At 43.6% G+C, this 17,823-nt stretch overlaps 1 protein-coding gene across 1 annotated transcript; it reads right to left on the bottom strand.

Annotated features, from left to right (window-relative positions):
• Positions 1-5,987: 5,987 nt before the first annotated feature.
• On the bottom strand, positions 5,988-7,660 carry LOC120931414 (beta-1,3-galactosyl-O-glycosyl-glycoprotein beta-1,6-N-acetylglucosaminyltransferase 3-like). Its single transcript, XM_040342826.1, has one exon. The coding sequence runs from the start codon at positions 7,459-7,461 to the stop codon at positions 6,097-6,099; it is 1,365 nt and encodes a 454-aa protein (XP_040198760.1). The 5' UTR covers positions 7,462-7,660; the 3' UTR covers positions 5,988-6,096.
• Positions 7,661-17,823: the final 10,163 nt, after the last annotated feature.

Raw genomic sequence — 17,823 nt, 5'->3', positions numbered from 1 at the left:
TGCTTAACAATGTGGGAAATTATACAGTATGTGAAATCTGTACAGATTCTAGATTCTTCAGTTTCCATGCTAACAGTCGTGTTGCCAAGTGGCGTTGCCCAATCACTTTTAGACTTCTCAATAATTACTTTCTCCTCCATTTCATTCAAGACTTCAGCCATTTTCTGTGCAGGGGCTATTTTTTTTGTAGGGAAGATGAAAAGTTCTGTCATATGTCCGATGTATGCAGAGTACAAAACCTTTGACTTCATCCACACCCTGTCTCATCCCTCTGGACCATCTTGTACCCTGTTTCTCATGAACCTTATTCTTGGTTCTCCCAATAATCTTGGTTCTCCCAGATTATTGTGCTCTTCTCCAGCCAATAACCTGCCCCTTTCTCCCCTGCTGCCATCCATATCTTCAATACCACTTATTACCAACCTTTGGCTTGTTCCTCGACTATGCTTCCGCTTGATCTCAACCTGCATCCTCTTTTTACTGACCTTTGCCTTGTTTACTAACTAAGCTTCTGCTTGATCCTTATCTGCTACATCTGTTACTGGACCTCACTTCCTAATGGGGCAATCCCGAGGACCGTGGCCTGGCACTAGCACACAGCAAAACCCATATCCACCATCAGGAGCTCTGGTGAAGACTGGTTAATGATTAGATCCCTTGCTTTTGGTAAGCCTGCATCATCTGCCAGGGTGACCTGTTCATGTACTTGTCCTGCTGGTTGGTGGGGGCCTCTCTACTGCTACAGCCACTAGTCTGACACCTGACCATAACAGCACCACTACTACAGGAATAACCATTTCACAAATAAACATCTCTAGATGTATTTACCGCAATGCACGACATTTGACTTCACTTCGTTGTAACCACAACCTACACACAATATCACTAGGTGTGGCTAGACAATGTTTAAGTAAATTGGCCTGAATTTGTTTATTCTCTTCTGGTATACTGACACTACACAACATTGAACCACTAGCATTTAATTCACTTTTTTTTTTTTTTACTGTAATAGTAGTACCTGCAAGTGTTGAAATTCCACATGCACATCTTTAGGCTTTCTCATACTATATGCATTCTCAAGATCAGTGGTCTTCAAACTTTGCACCAATGAAAGGACACAATTACTCTCACTGAAACCAATGATGAGGCATTATTTTGTTCCCACTGACATTTTGACCTTTTCTACTCCCAGTGGCCAAAGTCCGGTCCTCCAATATTTAGGGAGTTGACAAAATGCAATGTATATGAATGGGAGGTGATGGGGCTATCATACCTTGAATAAAAGAGTTACCCAACTGCTAAGCATAGCAAGGGAATCATGGGGCACCAAACCACATATTTCTATCCCCAATTTTCATCAGTGGTTTGGCGCTCCACGATTCCCTTGCTATGCTTGGCAGTTGGGTAACCCTTTTATTCAAGGTATGATAGCCCCATCACCTCCCATTCATATATTGCATTTTGTCAACACCCTAAATATTGGAGATTCTTTCACATTATTCGCATTTAATCTAGCCCAGTCTTGACACTCTCTGGTATTGAGACATTAGACCTGTTCTGTTGTTTTGAGATGATAGCCCTGCTACAATTCAGTCAGCTTATCTGCTTTCCAACTTTCCTCAAGAGATCAAAAACTGAATTTTCAAGTGTGCCCTGCATATCAATAGGAGCACCTCTGCAGAAGGAATCCATATTGTGGCCTATATTTACTAAATATGGAGTTTGCTGTAATTTTATCTCTACTCTCATCATCAGATAACCTAGGCATTGCGGATACATTTTCACTCTGAATTTCTGATTTGGCAAATCCTGAACCAACATCCTGGTTAGAAGACACATTTGTATTTTGTTCAGGCATGGTGTCCATTCAGTTTCTAAAAATAAGTTTTTATCAAACCTTTACATGCAGTACAATTATTTCAAGGTTTGACTTCTTTGTTGCTGTTACCATCAACGACTTTTGGAGTGCTCTCTGATCACCTAGCACAGAATGATCAATCCGAGTCATGGCACCAGGGTGTAACTCACTATTCTATGCATCAATCTGCAACAGATGTAGTCAATCCTCTCACAACCATTCAGTCATCAGTCAGACATTAGCAGCTACATTTAAGTGGACTTAAAGGCATAAGACAGAGACACTCTGGATTTCAAATTCTTTATTGTGGTGAAGTGCACTTAGTTGGTGCCCTGTATGACAATAGGGAACTGAACACATTGCCACTGTCTGAATACTCAGACAACAGCCACCTCTCCAAGCGTTTTATGTGCGCTTGCAAGCTATAGAACCTAGTATAGAACAATAAACATGTATCGCTAATTAATAAAGAGATCAAACGGTGCAATATCATCTGCTCCAGAGTGGGTTAAAAATGTGCAAACACCAAGAACAGGTACATTCATTGTCCTCATAATGACTTCAAAGGTGGTGAGTGAAGTTAAACAAGACGGAAAGGGTCCTCCATCATCAGTGACCACACATAACCACAACAAAAGCGCATTAAACATCAGTAATCGGAGCAAAGTTCCAGGTAGAATGAATCTTTCACTGCAGCTCACTTCCTCCATTAACAGGATCAATTCACCACCAAAAAGGTATATGGATCTCCCAAGACAAACAGATCACAAAGGAAGAAAAAAAAACTCTTAAGCCCTGTACACACGCTCGCTTTTCACGACGGTAAAAAGTCTGCCGTGAAAACCGGGAGAAAAGACTAGAGCCTGCCATGGAGCTTTGGCCGGGAATCCCGGCTGTGTGTAGGCTCCATGGACACTGCCTCGCAGTGTTTCCCATAGAGTATTAGTAAATCTGGTGGAAAAGCCGCCAGGAATCCCAACAGGAAAATAGAGAGCAGGTTCCCTATTTTCCCATCGGGATTCCCGCCTGGTTTTTCTCCTGGCAGTTTTCCTGACTTTATTCAAAGTAATACACATACGCAAGTTAAAAGATGACCATTGTGGTTACTGATGGTGGAGGACACTTTCCAACTTGATTTATTTATGAGGACAATAAATTAACCTTTTCTTGGTGTTTGCACACTTTTAACCCAGTCTGGAGCTGATGAAATTACACTGTTTGTGCGCTGCACGTTTATTGTTCTATACCAGTTTCAATTTGGTGCCTACAAATTGCGCTAGCTTCTTGCATTTCATCCAGTTATAGATTGTGATCTAGTGCAAGGAATTGATATTTATTTTCATAAGCTAAACAACCTTTTATCACAAAGGAAAAACCCCTTTAAAACCTAAAACTAAAGTTTTTATAGGGAGGGGGATAAACCAAATTCAGAGCACAAATAGGTAGCTTGGTAAAGATCATCATAACATAAAGGTTTATTTGGAGTATTTGAGCACGTGTTTTAAAAGCAGCTACAGGGGAGAGATAGACTTATTCATACATGTAAATAATAATATTAAATAATAATACATTTTTGTCATTTATTTTTTATTTGGCATACTGTATGTAAAGTCATTTACAACCTGGTTTGAACATAAAAGCATTAAAACTGAATGCTTCTATAATTCCTGATAAGTGAATTAGAACAGTCCCGATGCTTCCCTCTCAGTTTATCTAACTCACTGCGGTTCCAAAATATTTGCTGAACATACATATATACAAGTTTACTGTGTTACATATGGCAGTGTTTTGTGTTAGAAAATAACTTAGAACTCTGACACATGTATTACTTTCTGAAAGTAGAGGCCCTGAAGAATAAAATGCTCCTTGTTGAAATTGATTAAGTTGCACAATATTTGTGCAGCTGACAATCAAAAACAAATTTTCAGGAAAAAATACTTTAAAGCGGGAGTTCACCCGAAATTTTTTTTTAGCATTAGATTGAGGCTCATTTTGTCAAGGGGAATCGGGTGTTTTTTTTTTTTTTTTAAATCGAAGCAGTACTTACCGTTTTAGAGATAGATCTTCTCCGCCGCTTCCGGGTATGGTCTTCGGGACTGGGTGTTCCTATTTGATTGACAGGCTTCCGACGGTCGCATACATCGCGTCACGAGTAGCCGAAAGAAGCCTAACGTCGGTGCGGCTCTATACGGCGCCTGTGCACCGACGTTCGGCTACTTTCGGAAAATCGTGACGCGATGTATGCGACCGTCAGAAGCCTGTCAATCAAATAGGAACGCCCAGTCCCGCAGCCCATACCCGGAAGCGGCGGAGAAGATCGCTCTCTAAAACGGTAAGTACTGCTTCGATTTAAAAAAAAACCACCCGATTCCCCTTGACAAAATTAGCATGAATCTAATGTTAAAAATTAACTTTTTGGGTGAACCTCCACTTTAATGAATTTAAGTGTACACAAACACAATATAACAAACTTTTTTTGTAACATATGAAAGATGATGTTACACCAAGTAAATAGACACTTATCATACTATGCTTTAAAATGGCAAATGCCTGCAAACTACAGTACAATAAATTATCCATAGGCGATGCTTTCAAAACCTTTGCATGTTACCAGTTTATAGTTAAACAAGAGTTTTGATGCTAACACTATTGCTCTCACTCTGCCGTTCGCAGGAATACCTTACATGTTTGGTGCGATCGCTGTTTACATTGCATGTGGTGCCCATGTGTTCATTACCATTTGCACATGAACACAGGGACAAAGGATCTTTACATTTTATTATTATTATTTATTTATTTTTTTACAGGGTCTTTTTCCCTTTTTTTGGGGGGGGGGGGGTTTACTTTATTGCTATCACAAAGGATGAACTACATCCCTTGTGATAGCATTGACAGACAGTGACAGGTACCCTGTACTGAGAGATCTTGATCTCATCTCTGCCCCCAAAAGCATCTGATTAAACCAAGGTCAGTTTGATCAGATGCTTGCCTAAATTGGTAAATTTTCCTAATTTGGTGCTATGTGACCCATAGGGGTTATTTACAAAAGGCAAATCCACTTTACACTACAAGTGCACTACAAGTGCACTGAAAGTGCACTTGGAAGTGCACTCGCTGTAGATCTGAGGGGGACATGCAAGGAAAATAAAAAACAGCATTTTTGCTTGCACGTGATTGGAGTTTCCCCTAATTTCAGAGCTTCCCCTCAGATTTACAGTGATCTACAGCAACTGCACTTGCAGTGCAAAGTGGATTTGCCTTTCGTAAATAACCCCCCTTGTGTAACATTTATAAATGGCCCCTTAGATGTTATATATTTTTTCACACCATATTTTGAGTTTAATGGCTCCAGTTTACTGGCATTTGGAATGTCTTTCTTCTTTTTTTCCGTGCAATTCTGTTTTAAAACCTAATTTCAGGCACATGTTGCTCTTTCTGTCTTGGGAATCAGTTAGCACACAATGATACTCATCTTGCTCCAGTATTATTGTGTGCTTTACTGCAGGATCCTGCAATCTTCCACCTAGCCATACCAGTTAGCTCAAGCCTCTCTGCATGCTGGTCTTTTGCGCATTAAGGTTCATTGTCACGTGTTTTCAAAGTGCCTTGCAAGGAATTATATTATGTTTCAATGTGCTCTAAAACATGTCCAAGCAGGTTTGCGTGTTAAAGTATGTTTAAGTGCATTATGACGTGTCAGTGTGCATCATGATGCACAATCACACATCTTAATGCATACATTGTGATTTGTTTTGGTGCCTTTTCTTTGATTTCAATAGAAAACACATCAAGCAAAAATACAAAGATGTTCATCCAGAGTAGGGTGACCACATTTCCAAACTACAAATCAGGGACACCCCCTTCCCAAAAATCAGCTTGTGCTGTAACGAATCACAGCACAGTGATTGGACACAAGAGCCGGGATTTATGATTTCTCCAATCACAAGCAGGGGGCGGGGATTGTGCTCCTCCAGGCATTCCCGGCAAGAACAAGTACTGTCAGTGAAAAAAGCGGTGATGTGGCGGCCTTTTTGGGGGCATCAGATTGGCCAGGGGGGGTGGCTGTGTCAGTTTCATTCCGGGACACTGTAATGTCCTGGAATGAAGATACCCGGGACAGACCTGCAAAATGCGGGACTGTCCCGGTCAATCCGGGATATGTGGTCACCCTAATCCAGAGGTCCAACAATATTGCCACATGCAATAAATTTGTTTTTTATAAAAAAAAGCAGTATCTGTTATATGATCTTTCCATAGAAGGACTTGAATCTTAAAAGCTCCTCCAAACACTGAATAACATTATCATCTACCCTTGGGTCAAATTTGTTGGCAAAGAAATGATGCTGCTGGAGCATCCAGTGCAGATCCCCAGTCCCATACACACATACACTTCTTCTGTGTTGCCCAGTGCATGTGGAATAAGGGGCTCCTTGCTTAATGTCTCCTTCATGGCCACCCCATTTTACCAACCTTGCTAGTGCATTCAAGTCGGATGTGTCATATTTTCTGTGCTGGGGGACAGATCCAGGCATCCAGGGAACCCTGTGAAGTGTAGCCCAGAGGAACTCGTCAGGACTGTAAGTGTCCTTTGCCCAGTCCATAAATTCTCTTGCAAAGTCTGTTTCAAACAAAGATTTCACAAATTCTCTGGTGACCACTATATATGCACTGCCGCTGAATATAGGCACATTTAAAGGTGGTGGATTTTTCCTAACACCAGTCGCCTCAATGTTATCTGTAACATTGTATTGGTATTCCCATCTCACTTTTTTATGTTCAGGTGGTGGTTCAGACTCCATGCTGTTTTTCCCCTTCAATAATTTTAAGGCTGTGACTATTTCAGCATTTGTCTTCAATGGGAAATCTGCTCCGCAGGTATTGATAAGGTATTTCCATTGTACTGTACTATTCAGTAAGTCTTCCATGCAGTTCAGATCAGCCTGGACACGTGACCATGAAGCATATACTACCCTTTCCAACTTAGAGGCAACAAACACATTGTCAAAGCAGGAAGCTATGGCTTGTACAGCCTGATGAAAAGTGTCCGGAGATTTCCGATCTACATGCACACAGTAAATATTCTGGGGAGTATAAATTGATCTTAATAGTCTCTCAAACAGCTCAATGTCCCCATGGATTACCATGGAGTAGGCAATGGGGTAATTTCTTTCTTCGTTGGTTAGACTAAACAGAACATACTTCCTTATTCCTTTAAATGTTGCGCAGTCTTTGGTTTGGTTTATGTAGTCTGTATTACTACTGATAACTTGTCTTTTTTTAATATCCAAATTGTCATGCAAAGTCTGTCTTACTTCATCCAAGTCACCTTCAATAATTTTAGTACAGTTCTTTCTGTCACTGACCGACAAGTTCAAAGCCATATAGTAGTGATTCCGGAAGTGCGCAATATGCCGATTCCTTATTTGGATGGAGTTATTCAGGTCGCAGTCCATAAATGAATATTTTAAGACCATAATGAAGACAAATAAAATGCACCCAAAAACCAGGCATTGGTTTGCATTTGGTAGCGAGAACTTCTTCCTAAAAGAATTGTTCATTGTTAATAAAGTTAATATTTCCTCCAGACTCGGTAACTTCATCATGTCTTGCAGCAAAAGACTGAGACAGCTTTTTAAGAGGCTTATGATATATGTGTAACTTCAAGATAACGTGATGAATTTTTCCAACAAATAGGAGGCAGGTGGTATTGTCTATTGTAAATAACCCGTACAGCCTGCTTCTGAAGTTTCCAGTCTTCATCTTATTTTATTTTCCAAGCCTTTCAGGTCAGTGGTTGCTTTAGAAATATAGGGGTTGATTTAAAAAAGGAAAATAGCCTGTTCTCTTTGCAAGAGAACAGAAAGCTTAGTGAATGAGGTGAAGCTTTGCTGACCTCCATCATCTAATCATGTTGAAGATATTATTTTTTTCTTTTATTCTACTTGCATGTGATTGGGTATTTTTTGCAAGTGAAACTTTGCCACATTCTTTCATTTTTAGGGGCAAATTCTCTTTGCAATATGAACAGCCTATTTGCCTGTGCAACACAGTGTAAAAAATGAGAACCTTTCAACTTCCTGTAGCACTACCCCCGAAGGAGCGGCTGGTTAAATTTTGGGTTTGCACGTTACCTTTGTAGCTTCGTTGTCAGGGTGGGAAAGTCCATAAGAAATGCAATGTCCAGACAAATGTAAAACCTTCAACAGTTGGGTTTTATTTTTACTGCAGGGTAACTTGAAGTAGAGAAAGTGGGGAGGAGAAGAGCAAGGGAAGGTTCAGGCACATGGTACAGAATGTTCGAAAATGGTCAATCAGTCTCCACTCTCAGCTATTTTGTGGGTATTGCTCACCTGGATAGTCTCCTCTCACATGGTCTAGCAACCGGGATGATGCACGAACTAATGTCCAGACGGTCTCTGCCACAGACCTCTTGGAATGTACTTGGTCTCTGCCACAGACCTTTGAATGTACTTGGATGCGTTCAGGAATCGGACAGCTTGGGATCCCTTTTTAGGATTGCAGGCCCCAGCCAACATAGCTGGGCCTACTAAATAGCGAAGCGACTCCGGGCCAACGTGACCCCGAAGTCGGGCTCACACACACGCACCTCACTCCAGGAGGACCACGAGGCAAAGGACCCCAGAAAATGGCATCTGCCTCTTAAGTATCCCTCCCCAGCATGCACAGTGGGGTTACCACTCCGACTGTACCACTGCCGAGAAAGGACACCCAATACACCATGGTACACCTGTGTTCTAACATAAGGCCAAGATGGCAACACCACCTGCAGGCAACAAGGGAAACTACCAAGTAGTACCACAGCCAGAACAGAGGCAAATTTATGTTAATAAAACAGGTCTGTGCCCAAGTACTGGCCCAGACTTCCCTTAAATTTTAAATAGTGCCCCCTAGATTTGGGGTGGGCTCTACATTCCTTTTATTTTTCATTAATTAATTTTTTTTTCTTAAAAAAAATAAAGAAAACTGAAACTACAGAAATAAAAGTGGTTCTAAAGGCCAAAGTTTTTTTTTACCTTTAGGCACTCTATGCATGAATGTAAAAAACCTTCAGTGTGCAGCTCCTTCCTCAGCCCACCCCCCTCCTCTTATACTTACCAAAGCCCGATCTCAATCCAGTGATGTGCATGATAGCAGCGGGCGGCTCTCTTGGGTCTCTCCCTCCTCATTGGCTGAGATGCAGCATCAGGAGACATTGGCGGGGCGGGGCTGAGACATGCTCTCTGTGTCGTATGGACACATAGAGCTGGCTTGGGAGTGAGCACACACAAGAGCTCCAATAGCAAATGGCTTGCTATGGTTGCACTCGGCAAGGGGAAGGGGCTCAGAGTGGCGGCAGGGGAACCAAGAAGTGGAGGATCAGAGCTGCTCTACGCAAAACCATTGAACAGAGCAGGTAAGTAAGACATATTTGTAATTTAAAAAAAATAATTCCCTTACAAACACTTTAAAGTGACAATTTGCAAATAGCAATTCAATACACACACAAAAAAAAAGCACAAAATCAAGAATCACGAAATTAAAGAAATCAAACCAACCTATATACATCAAGAATTTGGTTCACTATATGGATATATGAGTTCCACTTTCTCCTAAAGATTCTAAATAACATTACCATATTGTGGATTGAATTTTTTCCATATACATCCTTTGTACAATATATCAAGCAATCTTTTTTACACATAACTGAATAACATGCCATAAAGCTGAACATGTGCAATCTTATTTGAAATATTTATTTTTTATATGCAGTATCCTGGCAAATATGTCACATTTATAGTGTATGTCACATACATAGTTAGCTTCCAAACATGCAACATACAGTATATATGGCAATGTGAAGGTGATGTCCAATCGCATTGTCCACAATTATAGGTGCTAACATCCAGTTTATTTCTCTAATGCCGGGTACACACGATAATTTTTCGGCATGTAAAAAAAAAAGTTTTAAAAAAATGTAATTTAATTTTTTTTTTCGAAAAATGCTGCATTTTTTAACGACGTTTAAAACTATGTAGTTTTTCAGGTTGTAAAAAATTATCGTGTGTGGGCTAAAACGACGTTAAAAACCTGCGCATGCCCAGAAGCGAGTTATGAGACGGGAGCGCTCGTTCTGGTAAAACTACCATTCATAATGGAGTAAGCACATTCATCACGCTGTAATGGCTATAATGATACCCCAACACCACTGGCCCCCCACCACCCCCTTGTAATGATGTCTGTCCTCTTCTCACTCCTGAGTAGTGTGATGGCCCCCAAAATCCTTCACCTGCACAGCAGCTCCTGGCTCTACACCCTCACCTTCACTGTGTGTGTGGGCAGGCGGGGCTCTACCCTAGGAGACTTGTATATATGTGAGACAGGGCTTTAGGCTGGGCTCACACTATTGTGAATTGGATGTGAGTTTCAACACATCCAATTTGCATGACAGGAAGCTGTGATTGGCTCTCAATGGAGCCGGTTCACACATCTCTGGGGTGGCCGCAGAGCAGACTGCAGAAGATTCCTGTGCGTCTTTGGCTCTGTTTCAGGTTCTAATTCAGCCAAAAATTTGGACCTGAAACGGTGAAGGGGGATGTACCAGACCCCCTGATGTGCCTTGCGGCCGCACATATTGTAGACCCAGCCTTAGATTGTAAGCTCTCTCAGCCTAGGTTCACACTGTAGCAATGCGGGTACCAGTGCAATTTCAGCGCTGGTTCTTGCATCGCATCTCTCCCACAGGCAGTTCACACTGCTCTCTGAACTGCTACAGGTTTCAATACCCCTGACCAGTGCCCCCAATAGCATAGAGTGTCCCTAAGACACTCCCGTCCCTGCTCTTTCTTCATTAGCTCACTGGCTGTGATCCTCAGTCAATGAGGAGAAAGAGAGAGACCAGGGACAGCAGAGGCTCCTGTACACATTGCTGGATCAGGAGGGGGCTCAGGTAAGTATTAGGAGGGCTGTGGGGGAAGCTGCACACAGAAGCTTTGTTACCTTCATGCATAGTATGCAGCCTTTACAGTCACTTTAAAGAGGGAATTTGCATGAGCTTTTGTGATCAGGAAGGATTTTTATTGAAGGGGATGCATGCTTTGTTTGGCATTGCCGTCAGAAGACTGTTTTGAGCAGCTAGCTCCCGGCTTTTCTGTAAAAGTGTCAGTTTTACCCCCCACCAGACTTTTCCATCTGGGTGCACAGCATATGAAGCACAGTCCTGAAAATGAAATGGTAGCTCCAGGAGTTGAAGTGGTGAAGGATGTGCTGTGCACCCAAAGCAATGCCGATCGTGCAACAAGAGAAAATTGGGGAAAGAGGCGGAGCTTCGTGCATAGGCATGTTATACATAGTTACATTGGTTCAGCTTGGACCAATGTATCTATATATACCATATTATCTAATGTATACTCACCTTCCTTTCTCTATCACACTGCTTTGTTCTGCTGATATGCGTCTTCCACACACATTGGCGGGTGTTTTTGTAGCATGTGACGTGATTTTCAAATTCCAAGCTCAAAGTAACACAAACATAATCATGTACAAAGAATGCCGCTGTCACAATCTCTGCTCTAAATATTTGGCACTATTAATGGTATATTTGCACAATGTTTATCATTTAGAAGAAATTAAACAATAAAAGACACAGGGGTAGATTCAGAGAGAAGATACGACGGCGTATCTCCAGATTGTATCTCTGAGTGTACGGGGTCGTATCTATGCGCCTGATTCATAGAATCAGTTACGCATAGATTTCCCTAAGATCCGACCGCCGTAAGTGTTTTACACCGTCGTATCTTAGGCTGCATATTTACGCTGGCCGCTAGGTGGCGCTTCCGTATATTTACGCAAGGAATATGCAAATGAGCTAGATACGCCGATTCAGAAACGTACGTCCGGCCAGCGAATTTATTTACGTCGTTTACGTTTGGCTTTTTTCAGCATATAGTTACCCCGATCATCTCTTGTATCCCCTCACCAATCAATTCTTGTATCTCCTTTACCGTCCCCGATCATCTCTTGTATCTCCCTCACCGTCCCCGATCATCTCTTGTATCTCCCTCACCGTCCCCGATCATCTCTTGTATCCCCCTCCCCAATCATCTCTTGTATCCCGCTCACCGCCCCTGATCATCACTTGTATCACTCTCCTTCTACAGCTTTACTATCCCTTCTCCTCGTATGCACCCCATCATACCCCCCACCACCTTGTCCTCCCACTCTCCTTCTACAGATTTTCTACCCCCCTCATCCTGTGCACCCCCTCATACCCCCACCCTCCTTCTACAGCTTTCCTATCCCCCCGCCTCATGTGCACCCCCTCATACCCCCCACTCTCCTTCTACAGCTTTCTTATCCTCCCCTCCTCCTGTGCACCCCCTCATACCCCCACCTTGTCCCCCCCACTCTCCTCCTACAGGATTTCCTATCCCCCTCCTCCGGTGTACCCCCTACTCTCCTTCTACAGATTTCTTACCCCCCTCATCCTGTGCACCCTCTCATACCACCACCTTGTCCCCCCACTCTCCTACAGATTTCCTACACCCCCCCTCATCCTGTGCACCCCCACTCTCCTTCTACAGATTTCCTACCCCCCCCTCTCACAGACCCACCTTGTCCTCCTTTATTCCCCCCACCTTGTGCAGCATCCCCATTCTCTCCCTCATCTTGTGTACCCCCCACCTTGTGCAGCTCCTACACCCCTCACCTTGTATCTCCCCCTGACTGTGTACCTTCCCTCCTCCAGACGCTGATATCACATAGAGTTTTCATGAATGCACTCCAGTTGATGGTGATAAAAAGGTGAAGGCTCTGTGTCCGGGTGGGGGCGGTACTGAGCAGTATTTGGATCACAGATAGATAGTGACACTGCAGGGAGGGGGGAGAAGTGCGGAGCAGGCATGGCTGGGGGCAGCCTCCGGGGCAAAATCCCCCCCTTCCCTAGTTTCGGTCCTGGTCCTCATTCTGAAGCGCATCGATGAGAAGCACAAAGTCATCCCCAGTCAGACACTATCACTACTTCGAGTCAGCCAGAGGAAGTGGGAGAGGAGCCAGAGGCCGACAAAACATTGGCCACGCCTGCTGTAAAGAAGGCGGGCCGTGAGCTGATAGACAGCACTAATTAAGGGGCGGAGCCTGATATATAGACGCTAATCAGGCACGAGTGCGTGTTGAGAAGACGTTACCGAGTGCGTCACTCTGAGGGAGGGTCAGTCAGCGAATAGCCAACTAGAGGAGCGGCACGATTCGCCTGTCACACCTGCAATTGGCTGGAGTCTATTATAAATAACATCAGGATATGAACACCCATAGCTTCCTGACGACGCATGCGTACATGCGAAACGCGTAGAGGCTTATGGGTATTTTTCCTTGAAACCGGAAATACGTCACGTTCCACCTTGACGGCGCATTGAACAGCGGATCGAATAGCGCACAGCTGAGACTGAGACTCCGGAGACGCCGGAGGTACATAGCAGTGCACGCTGAACAGACTAGTGCCGGTTAGGGCACTGGAAAATGTGAGTGAGCATTTTAAACCTTTTAAAATGTTTCAAATAAACCTGCTTAACCTGTGCATATTACACTATGTGGAGTCTTTTCTTTTGGAGCGAGGAGAGGAACTGAAGACTGGTGTGGAGGCAGAGGTTTGTTTTACCATATGGGAGCCTAGCAAAGGAGGGACGGCAGCATTTGATACAGAATTGAGGATACATATCCCGGGTATTGACTACAGGCTATTTATATACCGCCATCTTGTGAGCATTTAGCTTATTAGTGGTGGAGGAAACACGTAAAGAGTGATTAAGTCACATACCTGCAGTCAAGTTTTTGGAGCACCGCACATATATATGTACTTATATTCTTGGAACTTTGGAATATTTTGAGATTCTTTTGGATTGCTGAGCACTTTTTGAGCATGTTTTTTGGCACTGGGCAGTGCACAAATAAGGGACATTTATTGAGCACGCTGGTGTTATGGAATAATTTGTATCATTATTTAACATTTGTTATATTCTTATTTTAATTTTTTTTATGTAATATTGGTGTTGTACACATACAAGGGTAAAAGTTATATTATTCAAATTTATATTATATCAGCGCAGTAGTATATGAATACTATATACAAATACATATTACAAACACCCACCATGATGTCTTCCTATCGCAACAACTTTAGCCGGTAAGAGGGCGGGGATTGTAACCAGGGGATTTAGAGAGATATGGGGCGGGCATTTACTGAAGTCGAGTCAGACATTTTTACTAAGGGATGAGAGGAAACCATGGGCGGATCTAGGTCAGCTGTGTCCCCCCATCCAAGATTTTAATTGTACGCCCTGTGTAAAAGTTCTAATAGACGTCTCAGAAGAGGGGCGGAGTCTTGTAAGAGTCAGAGACGCCCCAAGGTGTTGTCATGGTTACAGACGCTAGGTGATTGCCGTGGTGGGAGGGGGTGAGCTCTCCTCTCCAGCTCTCCCCTTTCTGCTGTCTCCGCCCCCCCAGTACATTGGTTCAGGCTCAAGGAGCATCCCAGCGGTGGACAGGCGGCCACGCCACCTATTTTAAGTCCCGCCCATTACAAATTGACATGCTGCAGAAGTCGGTGAGGAGTGCGCTGGCGCAAACTTGCCGACGGAAATCTCTGAACCTCGGCCGGCATCCAGGGCGACGTGGATTTTGAGGAAAGTGGCCAGTCGGCCTCACGTCCTCGCTTCGCTCGGGCAGCTCGCTCCGCTCGCTCGGCCTCCTGGCTCTTTTTTTAACATCCTCCAATCCACGGGGATGTTAAAGAATGAGCCTGGATGCCAGTCGAGGTTCAGAGATTTCCGTCGGCAAGTTTGCGCCTGCGCAGTCCTTGAAGGAACTTTCCCGTTAGGGGAACCTTAAGGACAAGTCACCAGCCGAGGTTCAGAGATTTCCGTCGGCAAGGATTGCGCCTATGCAGTCCTTAAAGGAACTTTCTCGTTAGCCGGAACCATATCGGCTGTACCGACCAATCACAGGCCACTCAGCACCGCGCGGTTCCACAAGCACAGCATGCCGGTTACCTGGCAACCCAATGTCAACACTGCAGAGCGGCGCACAGCCGGCCAGCTGTTCAACCTGCGCGCGCCCGCCTCCTCGATGACGATTGGCCTTTATTTTTCTACTCTCATCACAGGAGGGGAGAGCCGAGAGAGGACGGACGTGTTCTGTGATGGAGAAGGTGAATTCCCGGAAATGATTGTATGACATTCCGATGGGGACACCCAATTTAAGGGAGAACTCTGATGGGGACACCCGATTTGGGGACACCTGATTTAAGGGAGTACTTAATTTAAGGGGGAACTCTGCTGGGATAACCTGATTTAAGGGGGCACTCTGATAGGAGAACTTGATTTATGGGGGCACTCTGATGGGAACACCTGATTTAAAGGGGCGCGCTAATGAGAAGACCTGATTTAAAGGGGCGCACTAATGATAAAACCTGATTTAAGGGGGGACTCTGATGGGATAACCTGATTTAAAGGGGAACTCTGCTGGGATAACCTGATTTAAGGGGGCGCGCTAATAAGATGTGATTTAAGGGGGCACTCTGATGGGGACACCTGATTTAAGGGGGTACTCTGATGGGGACACCTGATTTAAGGGGGACTCTGATAAGAACACCTGATTTAAGGGGGTACTCTGATGGGGACACCTGATTTAGGGGGAATCTGATAAGAACACCTGATTTAAGGGGGCACTCTGATGGGAGCTCCTGATTTAAGGGGGCACTCTGATGGGAGCTCCTGATTTAAGGGGGCACTCTGATGGGAGCTCCTGATTTAAGGAGGTATCTGATAAGAACACCTGATTTAAGGGGCACGCTAATAAGAAGACCTGATTTAAGGGGGCACTCTGATGGGGACACCTGATCTAAGAAGGCACTCTAATAAGAGTACTTAATATAAGGGGGAACTCTAATAGGAACACATTCCAGTGACCCAAAAATAACCTTCCTTGATCAGAGGCTGGAGGAGAAGGTGGGATATGCCCTCAGAAGAGCTGGATGAATCTGCTCAGCTCAAGCAAGGAAGAAGGTGACCCTCTACAAATGGTAGGACTGTTCCAGATCTACATTTCAGGGGATGTTTGTATTTGTATGGATATTGTGTTTGTATTCTATATGTATGGACTCTGTACAGTCACTTATGTCTGCCAACAGTTACACTAGCTTTCACATTATGCTTGATTACTGGACACACATATATGGGCGACACAATACAATGACGGAAATCATTGATTGCCCTGTTACAGATAAGATGTGACAATGGTTAGATGAATAGAGGGCTGGTCGCCGACATGTTTCGCACTAAGCGTCTTCTGGGCGCCGCAGTCATCTATGACACACTCTCATCTGATAATATGTAAATAAAGATAAATTAGTTACATATAATTTAAACAGGGTATATAATATACATTTCATGTAGTTCATTAGTAAACTCGTAAAGAATGAAAAATAAATAAAGATTATATATATAAAATACATATAGATGCTCACCAATAACTGTGGGATGTCAAGCAACGTCAGTGGATACACACGGAGCAGGGCTAAGGGAAGTTGGAAGGATACACCGGGCAAGAGCGTGTCTAGGCAACACCTTCACCCCCTGTGGGAGTCAGATCCGCAGGGTTCTGAGTAAGGCCGTACCCTTGATAGGTTGCAGTGTTATAAGATTGGATAATAAGATCTATAAGGATAATAATAAGAATAGCTAGTATGGGTCATATATATTGGAATATATATATATGCGCATAAGGGAAATAGTACCACAGTCACAGGAATATATAGCTGTGGTATTACTGATGGAATATAACTTACCCATCAGCACTCTTAAATAAGAGAAGTCCCAAAGAGAGGTAATTAATATATAGTAGATATAGTTTAAGGGGTATAAAGAGTTAAATAGCATACCTATTGTTGTGATTAAGCAACGCTTAAATTCCTATATGACCATAGTGATGGATACAGAGAGGTTATATCGAAGCAAAGGCTGCCGTAGTGCCTGGCGTGGCATGGATATGGTGATCCCACACCTAGATTGATAGTAATAAATATTACTGCACATATAATGCAGAGTGAAAGGGATAATATTGTCATTCCCTATTCCCTGGTGTGGGGCTTGGCGAGACCGGGGCGTCATAGCAGGACCGCAATATCCCTCACCCAGTTAACAGGTAGTAATTGCAGAAAGATACCTTTTGCAAAAAGGCTGGTATCCTAATACAGAAGAAAAGCCTAGGGCATATCAGTTGATCAAAGAGAAGGATAATCATATAGTGGGGGAGATTCTGGTCTGCAAAGTGGCACCACAGACAATAAGCCATATAAATGCCCCACAAAAGGAACCAGGGAATAGGGAGCAGAAGTGAGGGAGGAAAGGCACTTGGTTCAACATACCTATTGCAGCATACAGGTTAGACGTCCTCTCTAGTGGTGAAGCTCTATCACCAGGTTCCTGGCGTGTGTGAAGGAAACACACACGCCAATGCTTATGTCCATAGGGTGACCCGGACGTGAAGGGTCCAATGACCCCTGACATCACATCCGTTTGATCTGACTTGCCGCGCATGCGCAGATAGGCCCGGAAACGGCCGTACTGGGCATGCGCCGCAGTCTATATGGATGAATTGACATCCAGATCAGCCAGATCAACGGCCTCACTTACTCCAAAGCTGCCGCTCAGACAGCGCCACCCGGTGGTTCCCAATAGGTACTGCTGTGTGTAAATTAATCCTCTGGCACCGCATTGACATCCACAGTTGGTATAGTATGTAAGCATAGGTAAGTTTCATAGGGTAATGCATGACACTATGCATAGAAAAGTTTAATCTTGTGCAGCAAGAAAAATTGCTATAATATATTAAAACTACAATAATACCTCCATAACAGAGGAAAAGGCAGTAACAGAAGAGCAAACAATATTAATCTTAATGATAGATCATTT

The sequence above is a fragment of the Rana temporaria genome, chromosome 3 (genome assembly GCF_905171775.1).
Source record: "Rana temporaria chromosome 3, aRanTem1.1, whole genome shotgun sequence".
Lineage (NCBI taxonomy): Eukaryota > Metazoa > Chordata > Amphibia > Anura > Ranidae > Rana > Rana temporaria.
The sequence above is the reverse complement of the archived record's forward strand: the minus strand, read 5'-3'. Positions and strand labels throughout refer to the sequence as shown.

What these genes read in the sequence shown, in the direction of transcription:
- LOC120931414 (XM_040342826.1), bottom strand. Translation starts at nt 7,461, where the DNA reads ATGATGAAGTTACCGAGTCTGGAGGAAATATTAACTTTATTAACAATG.